The sequence below is a fragment of the Miniopterus schreibersii genome, assembly GCF_964146895.1.
Source record: "Miniopterus schreibersii genome assembly, chromosome: 1".
Classification (NCBI taxonomy): Eukaryota; Metazoa; Chordata; class Mammalia; order Chiroptera; family Miniopteridae; genus Miniopterus; species Miniopterus schreibersii.
Window position 1 is genome coordinate 200036013 of NC_138101.1, and position 21861 is coordinate 200057873.

Here is a 21861-nt window from a genome sequence, read left to right on the forward strand (position 1 = left end):
TGCTTTCCACTTTCTGCCTTTTCTCCTAAAAGTGAAATCCTTTGTGTTTCTTCCAGTCAGCGGAGATGGGCACTAATGCAGGCCTTTCACAAGTGGTGTCAAGTGAACTTTGGAAAAGCAGGGACACCTGCCATAAAGCCACCTACTTTTAACATTTTCTGTCTTCCAGTTGACAAAAATATTACCATTGGTAAATAATGAACTTAGAATGTATAACTACATGTACAATGGGAAGGTTGTGTGACTGCAAGATTTCAAGGGAGCATGGAAAAACTACCTGAAAGCAGCATCATTGAGTTTATCGTTTACTCCTTAGTTCTCCAGAGGCTTGTGCTGGATCACATGGTGATAGCCATCCTGTGAAACGTGGACTCCACTTGTGTTGGGGGCTTGGGTTAGCTGGAGAGCAGGCAGAATGAGATTCAGTTCTAATTTGAGCGAGTCCTTGAATGATGCCTTGTGATGGCTGTGAGGCTCTGACAGCCCCCTTCTGTGATGCGGACGCCCGAGTCCAGTGCCTGTTTAAACCAGCGCTCCCTGGCGGGGATGGCAGGGCTGATCCGCGCCACTTAGGATCAGCGGTCTTTGCCACACCTCTTTCCCTGTGAGTCACTTTTTATTTAAATAAAATGTTACCGACTTTGGATAGGTAATACAGGTATGAAGTACAGCGGAAAGGCGACATCTCTGTATAACTAACCCCTTACCATGGGCAACACTTTCACTAGATTCTTCTCTGCTTTGACACCCGCTTTTTCGCGCGTTGTGCTTTAGGACGGCAGGGCGCTGAGCCACGAACATTCAGCATCGTTTCTCCTCGAGGCTCATTGGCATTCCTCCTTCTCAGTACCTTACTGGTGATAAGTGTTGTAATTTGCTTTTTGCTTTATCATGATACACTATTCTATGTTTTTATAGTCTTCCAGGTCTTTTTTAACCCTCACTCAAGGATGTGCATAATGATTTTAGAGAGGGGGGAACCGGGGGAGAGAGAGAGAAACATCGATGTGGGAGAAAACATCGATTGGTTGCCTGTCGACGTGTCCCATCCGCGGACTGAACTCGAAACCTGGGCATGTGCCCTGACCGGGAATTGAACCTCGATCTCCTGGATCCTAGGTCGATACTTGACCGCTGAGCCACGCCCGGCCAGGCCGTCTGTCTGTCTGTTTGCATGCCAGCGCCGTGCTGTTTTGATTACTGTGGCCTCGTAGTATGATTCGGTGTCAGGTAGCACGGTTCTTCAACTTCATTCTCTTTTCTCAAGATTGCTGAGGCTATTCAGAGCCTTCTATGGTTCCATATGAATTTTTGGAATTTTTTTTGTTCTGTGAAACACACCATTGATATCTTAATAGGAATTGCGTTGAATCCATGGGTTTATAGCTCTATGAATTTGATGTACAGTGCGATAATTGTGATTTGTAAGTGATTTCCTTAACAGATATGAAAATTTGAACAGACACCTTTGTATAGGTTACTCTTTGGGCAGAAATAAGTTTGTTTTTATATCATGTATAATAAAATTAACTTTTCAATCTGTTCTAAGTTAAGAAAAAAGAGCTATACCTTTTTCGTGACTAGTATTAAGAAATGACAGCATTTGGCTTTCCACCGTTGTTAAAGTGTGACATTATCAGGTTAGTAGGAGAGGTTGTATGTAAGTATAATATTAAAGATGGGTGTTTTCTTATATGGTATGAATTGTATAAATTACAGTCTTATAAATTAGTTCAGATTTGTTATTAAAATAAAGCAACCAGTAAAACTGTGTATTGTGATATTGCCAAGCTCTTCTGGGCTATAATGAGGTTTATTTTTGTATAGGTGTTACTGTTTGAATTGGAATAGTAATGGTTGTAGCTTCAGACTACATGTACAATGGAAGATCATTGCTTACAGGAATGAAATGATTCCCCAAAAAGTCTATTATTCAATTGTTTGCATATCATTATATATAAAAAAAGAGAGTAATTCCCTAGTTTGTATTTTAAATCACAGTGGAAAGTCTTATTTTTAATTTGGTTCTATGCTTTCTGGAACTTGTGTACAAAGTTTTACGTTGCTCTTGGGTCCATCAGGTTTTTGTCATTATAGTGAGAAATGAATCCTACTCTACATTGGTCATACTTCTAGAAGTGTTTTTTTAGACTGTGTGTGTGGAACCAGGAATGTCCAAACTTTTTCAGAGGGATAAAGCACTTTGTAAAGAGAGATTGTGGTGGTAGGAATCTAATAAAATCCTCACAAATTGAATTAGTTACGGAAAAGTCAGTAATAATTATGTAGCTTTTAAAAATTTGGCTCTTAGTGCTGTTTTTATTCCACCAAAAGAATAAATGTTCATTTTTTCTTCTTTCATCAAACTATGTCAGTGGCTTTTACTCTCAGCATCCCCTGACCTCACAGACTTCATAGGGAAGGAAATAGTTTCTCATTCAGAAAAATGTAGCCGACGACACAGCCATCTATTAAGCACTGGGGAGAGAGCACCCGTGGAGACAGGCCTGGGAGGGGCAGGCAGGGCTGCAGGGGCCAGGGCCTGAGAAACCGCCGGCGGGGTTTTAGCACAGTGTCGGCAGTTACGCTGTGGCAGTCCTTGAACTGGACATGAGCTGTTGCATTGGATGGCTCTGCAGCGTGCAGTTCTGTTTTGTAGTCTGCTCTGTTTTACTTTTGCACTTGGAGGACCAGGTGTGGGACAGATTGACTCCGTAGGAGGCGCCGCAGGCCCTGCTGCGCTGCGGGCATCGCTCGTGGGGTCAGCGCCCACTGAGCTGCACTAGCGAAACATTGTTTCCCACGTCTTGGGAAGGCTGCGCAACTTCTCTTAGTGCTGCAGTTTCCTTTTCCTTGTTAATCCTCACTTGAGGATATTTTTCCCATGGATTTTGAGAGAGAGAGAAAGAGAGAGAGAGAGAGAAACACTGAAGTGAGAGAGACACAGCAATTGGTTGCCTCCCCCATGCACCCCGACCAGGGCTGGGGATCAAACCTGCAACCCAGGTACGTGCCCTTGACGGGGAATCGACCCTCGACCCTTTGTGCTTGGGTCCGCGCTCTAACCACTGAGAACACCGGCCAGGGCTAACGGTCTTTTTAAAAGAAATAATTGACCTATAGTAAAATGCACAGATCCTGAGTGTGAAGTGAGGTTTGACAGTCGTGTGTACCTGTGCACCTACCTCCTCGAACAAGGGACAGGAAACACGGTAGTTCTCTCATGCTCCTTTCCAGTTACTGCCCCTTCCCTCCCGTCAACACAGTAGGTTTTACTGTTCTTGGATTTTGGATTAATAGGGTCATGCAGTGTGTACTCTTTAGCACCTGGGGTGTTTTTGCTTTTTGTTTTCTTTTGCTTTTGAGATTAATCAGTGTTGTTGCTTGAATCAGCAGTTTGTTCCTTTTTATTTCTGTGTAGCATTTTTTGTATGAATATACCTTTATCTGTTTGTCTCCTGTTGATGGACACTTGGATTGTTTCTAGTTTTTGCTTATTACAAGTAAGGCTATTAACATCCTTTTTGTGGATAAACATTTAATTTTTCCTGAGTAATATAGGAGTTGAATTGCTCCTTAATAAGATAGTTTTAAGCCCAACTTTATAAGAAATTGTCTCAGACTCTTATTCAGATTTCTCTTTTTTGTCTCTGGAGCAGAACCAGAGATTCCATTTCCCCCCAGTCTAGTTTCCTTTCTTTCCTAGGAATTGTCCACTATTTAAATTTACAGGGTGGTTAGTCTTATCTACAGTTTGATATTTTTGCTTTTTAATTCATTTATTCATAAAGAAATACATAAAATAATTAAAATAAGTACTTGTTTTTTATAACAGCTTTATTGAGCTTATAGCTCACAAAACATAATTCACTTGTTTAGAGTATACAATTCAGTGGTTTGAGTATATTGACAGAGTTACACAACCATCACTACGGCCCATGTTAGAACACGCGCATCATCTCATGAAGAAACCCGGTACCATCTGCAGTCTCTCCCTGTTTCCCCAAAACACCCATGCCCTCTGCCAACCACTGGCCTCTACTGTCTGTGTCTGTGGAGTTGCCTTATCTGGACATTTCATATAAGTGGAATCATACAGTATGTTTTTTCATGTGTGTGACTGGCTGCTCTCACTTAGCATGTTTTCAGCTTTCATCCGTACTGAGCATGGATTAAAACAAAATTTCTTTTTATGGCAGTATAATATTCCACCGCACGGCTATATTATATGTAGTATACATTCATCCATCAGTTGGTCACCACTTGGCTTGTTTCCACCTTTTGGCTGTTGAGGATAAAGCTGCTGCAAACACTTGTGTCCACGTTTTTATGTGGACGTAGGTTTTCATTTCTCGGGGCTGCATACCTAAGAACGGAATTACTGGGTTATATGGTAACTTGGTGTTGAACCTTTGGAAGAGCTGTTAGACCATTTTCCAAAGTGGCTGTAACATTTTACACTCTCATCATTCTAGTCAAATAATCTGATTCACAAGTGGGCAAAAGATTTGAATAGACATTTCTCCAAAGAATATATACAGATGGCCAATAAGCATATCAAATAGGCTCAACATCATTAATCATCAGACATGCAAATCAAAACCAGAGCGAGACACCACTTTACAACCACTAGCTAGAATTGAAAGGTCAGATAACAAGTGTCAGGAAGTGTGGAAAAGCTGGAGCTCTCCTGTGCTGCTGGCGGGAATGTAAAATGTAAGTGTAAATTGTTGCTTTGATTCTAAATAGTTGAAAATACAATATGATTTATAGAATGAGAAATAACTAATTCAAGGTTTCAAGGCTCAACAAAAAATAGACTTAAAGAATATTTCTCTTAGTGTGGGACAAGATTGTTTTAAATTAGAACATAGATATTGTATTAGGTAACATCAAATCACATAGTGAAGGTTTTCTTTTTATTTTATTTTTAAAAAATATATCTTTATTGATTTCAGAGAGGAAAGGAGAGGGAGAGAGAGAGATAGAAACATCAATGATGAGAGAGTCATTGATTGAGCCCGCAACCCGGGCACATGCCCTGACCGGGAATCGAACCCCGATCGCCTGGATCCTAGGTCGATGCTTAACCACTGAGCCACGGCCGGCCAGGCAGGTTTTCTTTTTCTTTTTTTTATAATCCTTACCTGAGGCTGTGTTTTTCATTGATTCCAGAGAGAGAGGGGAAGGAAGAGGGAGAGAGAAACATTGATGTGAGAGAGAAACATTGATCGGTTGCCTCCCATATGGGCCCTGACTGGGGATTGAACCTGCAGCCTGGGTGTGCACCTCGACTGGGAATAAAAACCTGCGACCTTCGGCACACAGGATGATGCTCCAACTGAATGAGCCACACCTGCCAGGGCTCTTTTTTTCTTTTTAATTATTTTAAAAATGTTTTGAAATTATACAATATAGAAACTACAGAAAATAGTGTTTGCTTCCCTACCACCAAGATTTGCAGCAAGCAGTGACCATTAAAGGTAACAGCCAAAGCAAGCTAGCCCCTTTTAGAGTGGCTGCTACCTGATTTTTAAAATTTTGTTATTGTGTACCTTTTATTCTTTGAATGTATGTACCCCCAATAACATGTAGCTTCCTTGTTATATTTTTAATATTTATAGCATGGTATCATACATTTCCTTTAACTTGCCTTTTGTAATAAAAAATTGTTGCTGTCTGTAAATGGGATTAACTTTATTTTCTATATTTAATTCCTTTGAATGCACATACTGCAGTTTAGCCAGTCTCTGTTGATGACTTTTAAGATTTTCCTGTATTTCAGTGCTATAAACAGCATTGTGGGAGTAGTCCACGTCAAGCAGGGTTTCCAGAGAAACAGAACCAGCGGGGGTGGTGTGTGTGTGTGTGTGTGTGTGTGTGTGTGTGTTTATTTAGGTATTTAAAAGGAATTGGCTCGTGTGGTTGCTGATGCCCAGCAAGTCTGAAATCTGTAGGGCAGTTCTGCAAGGAGGAGCTGAGGCTTCAGTCTTGAGGCACAGTTTCTTGCGGGGGACTCCAGGCTGTGCTGTTGAGGCCTTCAGTCGATTGGATGAGGCTCACCCATATCATGGAGGCACTTCACTCAAATCCAGCTGATGACAGATGTTAACTGCAACCGCTATGTACCCTCCCAGCAACACCCAGCTCAGTGTTTGCTTAAGCGACTGGTTATTATAACTCACCCAAATTGACACACAAAACTAAGCAGCTTCTTACGCTCCCATGTGTACATATTAGTCTCTAGGGCAGGGATTTTCCAACTTTAAACAATCTCCACCAATAATTTATAGCCTGGCTGGGCGTGGCTCGGCGGTTGAGCATCGACCTAGGATCCAGGAGATCGTGGTACAATTCCTGGTCGGGGCACAGGCCTGGTTGCGGACTCAATCCCCAGTCGGGGGCATGCAAGAGGCAGCCGATCAATGACTCTGTCATCATTGATGTTTCTCTCTCTCTCCCTCTCCTTTCCTCTCTCTGAAATCAATAAAGATATATTAAAAATAAAAATAATTTATACATGTAATTAAACAACATACTGGTTTTATTATTATTATTTTTTTAAATGCCGGTTAGGAACCAATAAATTAATTTTAATAGGTCTGACCTGAGTTTAAAAAACACTGCTATTGTATAGATATTCTATTTAGAAATGGGTTGCTTTCAGGGTATCCACACTTCAACTGTATTATCACTGCCAGCTTTCTCCCTAAAGTAGTTGTAAATGTACATTCTCACCAGAAGGGTGAACACTCTCATCTTCCTGGTGATGGGAATTGGCAATTTCCATTTCCTTGTAATCCTACTTCCAGGTAGGTCTGGGTTTATATTTTTAAGTTTTTTTTTTTTCTTTCCCAACTACAGTTGACATTCAAGGTTATATTAGTTTCAGGTGTACAGCATAGTGGTGAGACATTTACATAACCTACTAACTGATCCCCCCAAAAAGCCTCGTGTCCACTTGGCACCGTAGTTGCTACAGCGTCCTGGCTGTGCCCTGTGCTGTGCTTTGCATCCCTGTGGCCGTGACTCCGTTTGTAGTTCCCTTACCCCTTCGCCCCTTCCACCCGGCCGCACAGCCCCCTTTCCATCTGGCAACCATCAGCCTGTTCTCTGTGTCTGGAGGCTGTTTCCGTTTTGTTTGTTCGTTTATTTTGTTCTTTAGATTCCACATGTAAGTGAAACCATGTGGTATTCTCTCTGACTTACTTCACTTAGCACAATGCCCTCCAGGTCCATCCACATGTCACCAAGGGCAGGACTCTATTCTTTTTCAGGCCAAGTTAAGCTCTGTTGTGTAAATGTACCTCCTGCGTCTTTGATGGGCACCTAGTGGTTTCCTTATCTTGGCTGTTGTAAATGATGCTGCAGTGATACATTAGGATGCAGATATTTTTTCAGACTAATGTTTTGGATTTCTTTGGATAAATACCCAGAAGTGTGATTGCTGGGTCATATAGTAGCTCTGTTTTTATTTTTTTGAATTTTTATAAGAGTTTATTTGAGCCAAACTGATGACATATGCCCTGGAGCAGGGTCTCAAATGCTCCCTCTATTTTTAATTTTTTGAGGAAACTCCATACTGTTTTCATTGTGGCTGCACCAATTTGCAGTCCCACCAGCAGTGCATATTTTTTTAAGGTTTTTAACACTTGGTAACCAACTTTTAAACAAGGAGAGCAGCCTCAGAATTAGCACCTTCAGCAGATAATCCGTACCCATCCAGAAGTGAGCGGCATTGCTTTTTTCATTGTGTTTATGTTCCTCAGTTTATAGATAGCGAAGTGGACTCGTTTTGGTGTGCACAGCACAGCTGGGGCACAGAACAGCTCCATCTCCTCAGAAGATGACCTCAGCGGCTCTTACCTTCCTCCTGCTTCGGTCCCTCAGAATGTGTCTCTGTTCCCTCTCCTGACAGAGTGTCTCCTGTTCCAGAGTGTCCTGCAAACGCAGTCATGCGATATGCAACCTGCTGTTTCCTGAATCAGTAGTTCGTTTATTTTTATTGCTGTGAAGTGTTTATTCCAGTGTACAGATGCACCACCATATACTCATTTACTCCTTGGAGGGCCTTTGGCCTCCCCAACCCCCAGGTTTGGTGGTTGTGAGTAAAGCTGCTATAATGTCTGCAAAATTTATTGTGAACGTATGTTAATTCTATAGGGTGTGTACCTAAGAGTGGGATGGTTGGGTCAGTCATTTGTTAGCTATTCCCGAGGGGCTTTTTGTTTCGTATTTGCACCAGCTGTGTATGAGAGTTTTAGTTGCTCCAAATTGTTGTCAGTATGTGGTATTACTCATTTATTTCAGATGTTCTAATAGGCGTACTGTGTATTGGTTTCTCATCATGGCTTTAGTTTGTATTTCTCTGCTGGCTAATGGTGTTGAGGATCTTTTCATGTTCTTCTGTGCCATCTGTATATCTTCTTTAGTGAAATGGTTGTTCAAATCTTTGCTTGCTTTTGAAAAACTGTATTATTTTCTTATGAGTTTTTGAGGTTCTTTATATATTCTGGATACAGGTCCTTGGTCAGGTACGTGACTTAAAAAATATTTTCTCACAGCCTAGAGTTTTTCTTAATGGTGTCTTTTGCAGAGCAAAAGTTTTAAAGTTTTGATTAGGCTCAATTTACCATTTTTTAACTTTTATAGACTACACTGTTGGAGTCCTGTCTATGAAATATTTTCCTAAACCCAAGTTCACAAAGATTTGCTCATGTTTTTTCTAAAAGTTTTGTAGTTAGCGATTTTATTTTTATATCTGAGATCTATTTTGAATTTTATAAAAGGTGTGAGGTACAGGTTGAGGTTTACTTTGTAAAGTACCCTTTGTTGAGAAGAGTATTGTTTCTCTATTGAACTGCTTTTGCACCTTTGTTACAGATCAGTTGGCCATGTTTTTATGGACCTTTATCTGGATTGTTATGTTCCGTTGATCTGTGTGTATCCTTTTGACAATACCGCAGTGTTTTGAATATTGACCTGGCTGTTCTGGCCCCATTTGACTTTCCTCTTTATCTATCCTTTTGCTTATTTATATCAGTATGGTAATCATAGATTGTTATTTTATTACTGTCATTTATTTTGTTGCTCAAATTGACCCAGATCTGGCTAGTGGGAGAAAGGTCCTATCATTCTTGGAACACTTTCTTACCTTCTGGCATAACAAGATGTTTCAGGGTCCTCTTAATACTTTTTAATTTTACTTTTTATTTATCTCAGAAGAAGGGAGGGAGGGAAGGAGGGAGAGAGAGAGAAAGAGAGAAAGAAACATTATGTGAAAGAGAAACATCAACTGGTTGCCTCCTACAATGTCTCCGACTGTGGATTGAACCTGCAACCTGGGTATGTGCCCTGACCGGGAATTGACAGTGCTCCCACCAACTGAACCACACTGGCCAGGGACCACTGTCCTCTTATACACTTCCTCTCCTAGCCCTGCAATCAACCATTTCTCCAAGGAGACCTAGTTTCTTTTATTTGTGAATGGTATTTAGAAACCAAGATCTGGGAGCTAGAGGTGCTCATTTGTTGCTGAATTGTCATCACATCAGCGCCCTCTTAGTAGGCAGAGCTGGGAAGTAAATGTGTGTATGTGTGCATGCACACGTGTACAGGCATCCATATTTCTGTTTCTGTTGAAAACTATGATTTCATTCAGTTACCATCGATTTCTCTTCAGCACCACAGAAGTTTTTCTAGCCTCCCTTTTTCTGTATTTGCAAGTCTTCACTCAGGATAATTGTTTTGAGATTCATTCATGTTGAATACTTAAATAGTTCATTCCTTTAAAAAAACGTTTTTTTAAAATCCTCACTTGATATTTTTTCCATTGCTTTTCAGAGAGAGTGGAAGGGAGGGAGGGAAGAAGAGAGGGGGAGAGAGAGAGAGAGAGACAGACAGACATTGATGTGAAAGACACACATTTATTGGTTGCCTGCTGCACATGCCTAACCAGGGACAGGGAGTGAACCCCAAACCCAGGTACATGCCCTTGATCAGGAATTGAACCCGAGACCCTTTGGTGCACAGGCTGGCTCTCTAACCACTCAGGCACACTAACCAGGGCAGTTCATTCCTTTTTATTGCTGAGTTTAACTCCATTGAATGGATATACCACATTTTAGGAAATTGCCAGACTCCCTCCCACCAAGTGATAGTATCATTTTACATTCCCATCAGCAGCACATGAGAGTTCCAGTTCCACCACATTATCACCAAACCTTGGTATTGTCAGTCTTTTTAATTTTTAATTGCAATCCAAATGAAAATTGTAAAGTAATTTTAAATTTTTTTCTTTTAATTTATCTTTATTGTTGAGGGTATTACAGGTGTCCCATTTTTCCCCCCCAATTGACCCCCTCCACTTCGCTCCCACCCCCTCCCCAGGCCTTCACCCCGTTATTGACTGTGTCCATGGGTTATGCATATATGCATATAACCTCTTTGGTTAATCTCTTCCCACCCTCCACCCTCCTTCCCTCTTCCCTCTGAAATGTGATCATCTGTTTCGTGTGTCAATGTCTCTGGATCTATTTAGTTCATCAGATTATTTTGTTCATTAGCTTCTTCTTAAAGAAGACCCTTCAACTTTTCCTGTAGTGCTGGTCTGGTGGTGATGAACTCCTTTAGCTTTTCCGTGTCTGAGAAGTTCTTTATCTGACCTTCAATTCTAAATGAGAGCTTTGCTGGGTAGAGCAATCTTGGTTGTAGTTCCATGTTTTTCATCACTTTGAATATTTCTTGCCACTCCCTTCTGGCCTGCAAGGTTTCTGTTGAGAAATCAGCTGACAGTCGAATGGGGGCTCCCCTGTAGGTAACTAACTGCTTTTCTCTTGCTGCTTTTAAGATTCTCTCTTTGTCTTTAACCTTTGGCATTTTAATGATGATGTGTCTTGCTGTGGGCCTCTTTGGGTTCCTCTTGTTTGGGACCCTCTGTCCTTCCTGGACTTGTAAGTCTATTTCTTTCCCCAGGTAGGGGAAGTTTTCTGTAGTTATTTTTTCAAAGAGGTTTTCAGTTTCTTGCTCTTTCTTCCCCTTCTGGCACCTGAATAATAAGAATGCTGGGCCCCTTGAAGTTGTCCCAGAGGCTCCTTATATTATCTTCATATTTCTGGATTCTTTTTTCTTTTTGCTCTTCTGGTTGGGTGTTTTTTGTTTCTTCATGTTCCAAATTGCTGATTGGATTCTCAGTGTCCTCTACTCTACTGTTGATTCCATGTAAATTATTCTTCATTTCAGTTCCTGTAGGCTTCATTTCAAATTGGTACTTTATTATGTTATCGATTTTGTCAGTTATTTCCCCAATAGTCTGCTTAAACGTCCTTAAAAACAAAACCCTGAACTCTGTATCTGCTAGCTTGCTTGGATCTATTTCATTTAGTTCCAGTTCTAGAGATTTCTTCTGTTCTTTCCTTTGTGACATGTTTCTTTGCCTCCGCATTTTGGCTGCTTCCAGGTGTTTGTTTCTATGTATTGGGTAGAGCTGCTACATCTCCTGGAATTTGTAGAGTGGCTTTGTGTAGTAGGTGTCCTGTGGGGTCCAGTGGCTCAGCCTCCCCAGTCACCTGAGCTGGGCCTTCTAGGGGCTCCCCTGTGTGGGCTGTGTGCACTGTCCTGTTGTAGCTGAGCCTTGGTTGCTGTTGGCATCACTGGGAGGAGTTGACTCCCAGGCCAATTGGCTGTGAGGACCAGCTGCAGCTACAGCCAAAGAGCTGCTGTGCTGGAGACACCCCTACAGAGCAGGATTTACTTCAGTGGGGCTTTGGTTCACCAAGTGTGCCCCTTGAGTGTGTCACTTGTGGATGTGGTAGGGTTGTAATCCAGCGTGGTCGAGTGTGACCCCCAGGTGCACTGTCTCTGGGGCCTCCTGGGAGGTGCACAGTCAGCCTGTGCCAGTGCCTTGCCCAGGGCCACCCAGCATGAGCTACACAGCAAACCGTAGTTGGCTGCTGCTTGTGCTGGGCTTGGAGGTGCCCAGGAGAGGCCAAGCTATGAGCCAATGCAGCTGCCGCTAGTGCCAGGCCTGGGCCCCTTATCAAGCCGCATGGGGCAGCTGCTGCTTGTCTGAGAGATTTTAGGAAAGTCCTAAGCATGAGGCTCGAGGGGCCACTTGCACAGAAAAGGCCCTGGAAAGGGCCTGGATGAGCTGCAGGTGGGGGGGGCGGGGCCTCCGGGAATCACGGGGCGGGGCCAAAGGCGTGAGTCACGTGCTGGCGATTCAAATGTGGCGCCTGCCTGCGGGCTGTGTGCGGGGAGGACTCGCAACAGGTGCCATGGCTTCCGCCGGCCCTTCTCCCTGGGAGGAAGCCGCCCCTCCGCCTCTCGCCCAGATTCCAGTCAGGTTAGTTCCCCCCGAGTGTCCCGGGTCCTTTCAGGCTGCTGCCCGGCGCTGGGCTCAGAGGGAGCGTCCGAGTGAGTCCGTGCTGGGCCCTTAGAAGGAGCTGCCGGGGCTCCCGCAGCCTCCGCCACCCTCAGGGACAGTCCCCGCTGGGTTCACAGCTCAGAGTTGTGGGGACGTCTCTTCCCGGCCTGGCACCCTGGGCTGGGGGCGTGTGTGGGGCTGGGACCCCTCGCTCCTCCGGGAAACCCCCACCGCCGAGATGTCCTCCTGGGTTTAACCCGCGGCACTGGGTGTGGGCCCCCAGCGGGTCTCCGATTCAGTCCCGACCCGCCCTCGTCTCCCCCCGCCCACCGCTCTCGGTGCTTCTTCAGCTCCCTGGTTTTAGGACTTCTGTGCAGCCAGATTTCAGGAGATTCTGAGTGATGGTTCTGTATTTTAGTTGTAATTTTGATGTGGCTGCGGGAGGCGGTGGGTGCAGCTGTTACCTACGCCGCCAGCTTGTTTCTCCTAATTTTTTTCAGTTACAGTTGATGTACAATATTATATTACTTTCAAGTGTACAACATTTATATAATTTACAAAGTGATCACCCCGATAAGTCTAGTAACCACCTGACACCATAGTTAATACAATGTTATTGACTATATTCTGTACGCTGTCCTTTACGTCCCTGTGGCTGTTTTTATAACTGGCAGTTTGTACTTCTCAATCTCTTCTCCTTTCTTCACCCCCACGCCCCTTCCTTGTTGCAACCATCAAAATGGTCTCTGTATCTATGAGTTTATTTCTGTTTTGTTTATTTTGTTTTTTAGATTCCACATGTAAGTGAAATCATATGGTATTTGTCTTTCTCTGCCTGATTTATTTCATTTAGCATAATGCCCTCTGTGTCCATTTATGTTGTCGCAAACGGCAAGATTTCCTTCTTTTTCATGGCACTTGTAAGCCTGTGGGCCTGTTATTTTGTATCACAGATTTTAAAGAATTTGAAGACACTTCAGAAGTTTCCTTTCACGTCAAATATTTTTAATGTTTATTATTTAATAAAGTTGTTGAAAGAACCTTTGGATTCCTGTTGTCAGAGTCACCAGAGTGACTCTGCCGAGAAGGGCTCGGGTATCCTAAGCACACACGAAGGGTTCGTATTCAGAGGAGTCTTTGAGCAGCTTGCCACACGCAGCTTCCCTTTGTGTCCCGTGTCCAAAAGCAGTGTCATCGTCCACAGTGCTCACACCTGGACACCATTCTGAGTGCAGTCCCCTCGTAGCCAAGTGACCTGTCCTGTTTCTTCTCCTCGACGTATGAGAATAGCACTTACACCTACCTCATATGTACTGTGTTAAATAAATAATAGTAAAGTAAGAAAAGACTTAGCAGTAGAAATGTTTCGTCGGATTCACATCGATTGCCCTGTGGTGGTAAGTGTGTGGGTTCCCCTGGGGCAGATTTCAGTAAAGGGTGGGCGATGTCATCATGCTCCAAGGTGAAAAGGTCAGGGTGGTGGTGCTAATCATTGCTTCATATGTCTGTTAAATTACAATAAGAAATTTCTTTTCTATTTCTACCAAGCCAAACTAGCAAGACGCAGTCAGGAACGAGAGAATCTTGGCATGCTGGTCTGGTCGCCTAATCAGAATCTATCAGAAGCAAAACGTAAGTTTTAGAGCACCTTTATTTTTCATCTTCTTACTTAATGCAGAGTTTTAAACAAGCTTTGTAGCTAAAAGTCCCTACATATGTTACAGTTCTCTTACATTTTTAAAATAAGTAATTTCAAGAGTTTGAGAGTGTATTTCTTTATTGTGGTCTGTCACGATCACTGAAAGATTTCCAGCCTGTGGCTTCACCAAAATGCTATGCAGGCTAATGCTGAAGTAACCCGGAGGAAGGCTCAGAGTGGAAGGAGCATTACAGCGCAGTGCCTAACCCCGTTGGCGGGCATTGATAGCTTTATAAAGCCGGAGAGTTGAGCAGGTTTCTTGTTTGAAAGATCACAAAGGTCCAATGTGTGACACTGGAATGGACCTTATGGGAAGACTTCAGCCTACCTAGAAGTAGGACTTTGGGATTGGCTGTTTCATGGGTTTAAAATCCTATTAGGATGAATATTCTGAGCTACCTTAGATGGGGAGGGGAGGGGCCCTCAAGCTGATTCATTGTATTTTCAGAGTTTGCTTTTCAGCTTCTCTGTCCCTTCTGCGCAAATGATACCATAGCCTTTGCCACTTTCAAAGGTTTTATTTTCTTCATAACTTAGAAGAGAAGAAAAACTGTTTCCTTTTGAGGACTTTTTAGTGGGGGGGTCTGGATGGAATTAACGGGGATTCGTGAACTTGGAAATCACATGCAAAATTTTTGGGTACACGTGTGTTTTTCTGGAGGAATGACATGGGATTTTCAAAGGGGTCTTTGAAAAATAGGTTAATACTCAATTCTCTAAAACATAACAGGGCTTTAAAAGCTCTCAGTGGTAAATGTCCATCAGAAAACTGTTGCATTGTGAGCACAGGCGGGGCAAGGGCGTGACAGGATTCCTCGCATTATGTTCTGCAGCATTAAATAGGTGTGAACACATTACTGTCTAATAGTGTGAGGTTGATGCATATTAAACACCCTTCTCTGGTATACGCAGTGTCCACGTGAGCATTTTAAGATGCAGAGAGCTCCTACGGTAAAGAAACCTGTTTAGTTTTGGCCAAGAGGGTCCTTTCTGGTGCAGTGCCCTGCGTGTAGCGTGGGAAACTCAGCCACTCCTAGTGGTGCTAAATGGAGCAGTAGCCTCAGCGTAACCTGACTTAAAGGTGCATGAGCTTTGCCTCCGTCAAGCTGCTGCTCGGTGAGTTCATAACGGGGAACAGAGCAGCAGAAGGCAGTGTTGGTATTTCGGATGCCGTTCCTGTGCTGGGAGGGCCTTTAAAACGTTCTCTCTCCTTTTGAGCACTTGGCAACTTACAAAAGCAATCGATTCCATTTTTGAACATGTTCTTTCCGACAGAGAGCTGAAAATCTGCCTGCCTGTAAAGCTCTGTTTTCCCGAACTCCGCTAAATAAGCCTCTCTGTGTGTCTTTGCGATGTTTTCCTACCTCCCTTGCCGTCCCAGTCCAAGTTAAACCTGCCTACGGTTTATTAGATGGTTTGATTTTTGGGTCTCTTTTTATTTCTGTTGCCCTCCTGGATATATTGCATTTGGTGACAATGCCCATCTTAAATTATGGTGCCCAGAATTGAATATTAAGAATAGTTGGGGCGGGGGCAGGGCAAGGAGGCAGGCTCCCAGTCCGGCTTCAAGCAGGTTTTCCACTGCCCCCCATCGCGGCCCCAGCAGCTTGGGCAGCTTGGGCGGCTGGGGAAGCGCAGCGGGCCAGGCAGCCCAGGTCCTCAAAGGCTCTAGGCTGCCTCGCCCCTCAGGCACCCGGCCCGCCCGGCCCGCCCAGCCCACCGCCCCACTGCCAGGATGTTCTAGAGGAAGGTCAGCTCTGCCGAGAGGACAGCGAAGGAGGAGCCCGGGAGGAGGTCAGCGAGGTTGTCAGCTAAACCTGCTCCCGTAAGTGGAAACGATGCCAAAAAAGGTGGCAGGAGAAGACAAATCTGCAGACAAAAAAGTGCAAATGGGAGCAAAGGGAAAACAGGCCAAGTGGCTCACCAGGCACCTGAAGGCCTCCCTGCGGAAAACGGGGAAACTGAAATGGAGGGAAGTCCAGTCTCGGATGAAGCAGGAGAGAAAGAAGCCAAGTCTGATTGATGTTATACCCTGTCCTATCACCATCTGTCTCCCTTGTACAATCCAGAGTAACATCACCAAACTTCTGAACGAAGACCCCAAATATTTCTATCATTAAACACTGAAATAGGTGTGAGCTATACAGACATCTAAGAATGGTGAACAAAAAGAAATCAGATCATGATTTTCCAACCTGCTGATTCCAGGTCAGCGCCACAGGTGGCTGGAGCCTCTCCTGGCTGCTCGGGGTGCAAGGTGGGACCACCCTGGACAGGCCGCCCTCCCATCGCAGGTTAACTCACAGCCACTCACACACAGTGGGACAGTGTAGACACGCCATTCACCTCCTGTGCTCTGCTCTGTGGTGTGGGAGGAAACGCAGGCAGACACGGGGACACCAAGCACACTCCACGGACAGTGGCCCCGTCCCGGAATCAATTACTGCCCCCCTCAACCCCCATCAACATTATAACAAAATGGGACCCGCTGTATGTATCTGTGTGCTCTCTTCCTGAGCATTGACTTCAGCTTTTCCCACACTGTTAAAACCTCTTGGACACATCGTAATACCTGTGGACTGTTCTGTCGTGCGGGTGTGTCAGTGTATTTACCATCCTTCTATGGAATGTTTAGGTTGCTTCTAATTGGTCGCTTTTGTAGAAGCCGATAGTGAGAAACTGAGCCATAGCTCTGTCCTCTGTTCTGTTTTGTTTTGTATTCATTGTGTTTAGTATTTGCTTAGGGTATATCCCTAGGAGTGGAATTGTGGGTTGATGGGAATTTGTTTACCTGCTGACGTGTGAGTGTGGTTCCTGTCAGTAGGTACCAATTTGTGGCGCTTTGGGAATCATACTCCTTGACTAGTAAGTAGTCTAATCATAGGCCTTAAAATGTAATTACAGTGTTCATGCAAATAGCACACACGGTTTGTACTCTGCCACCTGTCACTCCCCTGATATATGGGCAGAAAAGTCTTTTCTACTTGCCTTTCTTCTTTATTTTGAGCAAATGTGAAAGTGTTGGTTGTCCAGTGTTGGTTCTGACTCTGTGTAGAAATAGGAGACTTGGAGCATGTACAGATTTCTCAGTGATATCCCCGATGTGGAAGGATGTCTGTAGGTCCTTAGCTTTTCCTATGTTTCTTTCTTTCTTCTCAAGTAGATGTTTAGAGTTCTGCCTCTTAGGGTTGGTTACTGCAAGTTTACAAATTTTTTGTGTGGTTATAAAAGTAAATGCTGTTGTAATTTCAAACAATACAGAATGTGTGATGTAGATACTTAAAGCCTTATAATTACTGTTTACAATAGATGTGCTTTTTCTAATTTGTTTGTTTGTTTTTTTAACCCTCACCTGAGGATATTTTTTTCCATTGCTTTTCAGAGAGAGAGTTGGGGTGGGGGGCACAGAGACAGAGACACCGATGTGAGAGAGACACATCGATTGGTTGCCTCCTGCACACACCCCAACCAGGCCAGGGGTCGAGCTTGCTACTGAGGTACGTGCCCTTGGCTGGAATCAAACCTGGGACCCTTTAGTCCCTAGGCTGATGCTCTAACCACTGAACCAGACTGGCCAGGGCTCTAATGTTTTTATACATAATAAATATTTTAAAATTTTTATCAGAAAATAAAAGCTGTTCAGCCATTTGCTCTTATCAACAATATATGTGGGACTCGGTTCTGTCTCAGTTCATTTCCAGTTACCTAGTTTTTAACAGGTGTGGGTGTATCATAGTTTAGTCTTTCATTTTTTTAAAAAACTTTTTAAAGAGCTATAGTGAACATTCTTATTTCTTTAGGACAAATCCCTAGTTCTAGGACAAGGAGCTAATACATTATATCTTATTTTGTTTCTTTTTTAAAATAGATTTAATTTTTAGAGCACTTTTAGGTTGAGTCAAGTTAGGCTCACGGTCAAATTGAGCAGAAAGTACAGAGATTTCCCATGTACCGCCGGTCCCCACACAGGCACAGCCTCCCCTACTGTGGATGTCCCTCACTACCATCAGTGATCCTACAGCGACACATCGTCACCCGAAGGCTGTCGTTGGCATTAGGGCTCACTCTTGTGTTATACATTCTGTAAGGGTGTGTTTGTTGTTTCTGGATTTTTATAAGAATTTATTTGAGTTAGGCTGACAGCATATTCTGGGTAGCAGGATCTCAGATGCTCCCGTCGTTTTGGCAGGTGTGTGACGTGTGTCCGCATCGTAGTGTCATACTGAATCCTGTGCTCTGCCTCTGCAGCCCCCCACCCCTCGCTGCGGCAGCCACTGATCCTTTCACTGTCTCCATAGTTTTGCCTTTTCCAGAACATCATCAGTAGCAGTCATATGGTATGTATAGGCTTTTTCAGATTGGCTTCTTTGACTTAGTAATAATGTACATTTGAGGTTCTTCCACATCTTTTCATGGTTTTATAGCTCATTTTATTTTTAGGGCTGTATAATATTCCATCATCTGGATGTACCACAGTTTATTCATCAACTGAAGGCCATCTTGGTGGCTTCTGTGTTTTGGCAAATATGATGAATAAAGCTGCTGTTGTAAACACCTGTGTACAGATTTTTCTATGGACATAAGTTTTCAACTTCTTTGGATAAATGCCAAGGAGCAGGATTGCTGGATTGTATGGCAAGAGCGCAGTTAGTTCTAGGAAACTGCAAAACTGTCTTCTGAAGTGGCTGCACCACCTGCACTCCCACCGGTGTGAACGGAGGTCCTGCTGCTCCACTTCCTCACCAGCACTTGGTGTTGGTGTTTTGGATTTTGGCCACTCTAATAGGTGTTTAGCTTATTTTCTTTTAAACTAAAAATGATACCTACACACAAAATAAGATAAAATAGTGAAAAATATTCTACGTCTCCCAAATTAACCACTGTTGTTAATTTTCTGGGTGTCTGTTAGTTTCTGTAAGCACATTTGGTGTGTTTTATGGCCAGATAATGTGGGTGTTTCCTAGTTCAAGCATCTCTAAACTGCTGCAGAGAGCGTCACTGAAGGGGGGTGATAGGTCAGATGGCACAGATGTTTATATTTTATAGGTTTTCCATGTTTCGTCTAAAGAGTTAGAGGAGTGTGCCTGTTTTCTAAAACCTCCCTAACGCTGGGAGTATTAATTTTTCTCTCTAAAAAATATTTTAAAATTATATTTAATTGTAAAATACGGCATAAAGTTTGCCATCTTAACCGTTTTAATGCCCTGTTCACCGCTGTTGAATACGTTCACACTGTTGTGCAGCCAGCTCCCAGAACTCTTTCCATCCTGCAGAACTGGAGCTCTGTCCCCATCAACAGCAGCTCCCCCCCCCCCCCCAGCCCCTGCAGCCACCTCCCCACTTGTTGACTCAATGAATGTGACTGCTCTGGGCACCTCAAGTACGGGATTCATCAGTGTTTGTTTCTGTGTGACTGGCTTTTTCACTTAGCATAATACCCTCAAAGTTCATCCACACTGAACATGTCATTTCCTTCATTTTTATGGGTAAATAATATTCTGCTATATGGGGAGACCCCATTGGTCTGCTGTTCATTCGTCGATGGCCCTCGAGTTGTTTTTACCTCTTGGCTCTGTGAATGGTGCAGCTGTGAACATGGGTGTGCAGATATCTCCTTGAGACCCTGCTTTCAGTTCTTCTGGGTGAACATGTGGAAGTAGAATTGCTGGGTTTTGTTTCATTGATGTATCAGCTGATTCCTGATTTGGTTCCATTTTATTTTCTCAGTACTCCTGGCTCATGGGTTTATTTTTCCAGGAGACTCTTAGACTTGTGGCATCGTGTTTTCTCCAAAGTATCTCGATTAGGGCTACACTGAATTTGAGTTTAGTGAGAATTGGCTTGATTTACAGTTTCATGGAGCAGCTTTGCGAACCTTTAGTGTGCCAGGAGGGAGGGACTCAGGGAGCTTATATTTTAGTGGAGAAAGGGGAAAACTAATATGTAAACAAGTAATTTCTCCATGTCCCTCTATTCCAACTCTTGCTTTTCAGGTGTTGAAAACCTAGTTTAGCCCGGCCGGGCGTGGCTCAGCGGTTGAGCATCGACCTAGGACCCAGGAGATCGGGGTTTGATTCCCGGTCAGGGCACATGCCCGGGTTGCGGGCTAGGCAGCCGATCAATGACTGTCTCATCATTGATGTTTCTATCTCTCTCTCCCCCTCCTTTCCTCTCTCTGAAATCAATAAAGATATGTTTAAAAAGAAAAAAAAACTTAGTTCAGTCTAATGCTTCAGGACCCCCAGCCAGTTAGTAGCCAGGTTTCGGCTAGACTTCTGGTCTGCAGACTGCATTATTACACACACCCGGCTCCGCGTCCTGCTCCATTAAGTAAACCATAATTAAGTACTGATGTTACACCAGTTGCTTTGGGCTGTGTGTAAGATACCACCTTTGGGTGATGCCTAGAAAATGTGCCTTGTGGAGACATTTCATGTAGAGGAAATGTAAGCAATTTCAAGTAACATGGCTGAGAACCATGCAATGTAAATAGTATAGTAAGTGATTCTGGAAAATTACTTGAAACAGTGCTATGAGGTTTAGGGGACATTGGAGGGAATGAAGGTTAGGTCACATCGTGGAATCTGGACAGTGAGAGAAACTAAAAAGTGTTCACTAACCGGTGAAGAGGACAGTTGATGCTCATATCGTTTGAGCACAAGCACCTCATTTGTGTAGAGTTCTGAGGCTCCCCTGGGGACCCAGCAGGAAGTGCCACATCTTCCTGGGCAGGACCAAGGGGAGCGCTGGGAGCAGCTGACATTTGAATAAAATGTTGAGGAATGAATGAGTTGGCTGGCTGGGCTAGGGGCATGCCTGCGGTCTAGACGGAGAAAGGCTGGCATTGCCTTTGCACAGGCCTGCAGGTGTGAGGAGGAAATGCAGGCTCCTGTGGAGGCCAGCCTGCCGGGGACACACACGGTCCTTGGGGAAGTGAGAAGCAATGGAACCGGAAGGGCAGGCAGACTTCTTAAGGGGATGAGGGTTTTTGAGGGATTTTAGCTAGAAGCAAAATAGTTTGTATTAGAAAGCTCTTGACCACCTGTGGTTCAGAGCAGAGCCTCACGCTCACACGCTCTCGAGGTTTGGACTTAATGCAGAGAGGCAGTTGAGGGTTAGCAAAAAAGGAACCTCAGAAGGTTTGTGTGTTGTTTTTTTTACTAGATAATCTTGTCTTGGAAATGTATGTAGAGTTAGGCCAGCTCTTACAGTCTGGTTCATTCTACTGTTTTAAAGAAAACAAAAAAGTTTACCAAAGCAAGTGCTGTCAAGTCTAATATAAAACTGTGACCTGGGATAATTCTTAGCAGGGAATTTTAGAAGAGAGAATAGACTAGGTTAGGAAAGGGAGTAATTGAAGATGATTTTTATTGTTTGATTCTTTCTAAGGGAGGGTTTGAAAGAGGGGAATGGGGGCTGGAGGGGAAGCCGGTTACTCAGCCACACTCACTGTTTCCTGAGGAAGCACGTTTCCTAGACTCCGAGTGCTGCAGTTGCCTCGGGCGTAGACCTTAGCAAGGTAGTGCCTGGCTCCTGGGAATCAGTGAGACAGTGCTCCCGCCTTTCTGTGTTTTATAGGTCATATGTGATCAGTGCTTTTGCAGTTATTTATTTGATTGTATTTTGTTTTTATTTTATAAAAAAGGAAAAACTGGTGCAATGGTAAAAAGCATTAAAATAGCAAAGACGAACTCATCGGCTCTGCCAAGATACGCCGGGCAGTTTTCTAAAGCTGGCTGACTAGTAACTGTAAAGGAAGAAATTAACACATATAACATGCTAGACATACAGAATTTAA

At 43.7% G+C, this 21861-nt stretch overlaps 1 protein-coding gene and 1 pseudogene across 2 annotated transcripts in view; both read left to right on the top strand.

The window, feature by feature from the left end:
* RCOR1 (REST corepressor 1) overlaps positions 1-21861 on the top strand; it is an 89103-nt gene that overhangs the window by 34559 nt on the left and 32683 nt on the right. Inside the window, exon 3 of the mRNA XM_081129721.1 lies at positions 13913-13996. Within this exon, the coding sequence (XP_080985847.1) occupies positions 13913-13996 (84 nt within the window). The remainder of the gene's footprint in view (positions 1-13912; positions 13997-21861) is intronic.
* Positions 15149-16086, top strand: LOC308565812 (non-histone chromosomal protein HMG-14 pseudogene; annotated as a pseudogene). Its single transcript has 2 exons — positions 15149-15217; positions 15808-16086. The product of its transcript is annotated as a non-histone chromosomal protein HMG-14 pseudogene (transcript).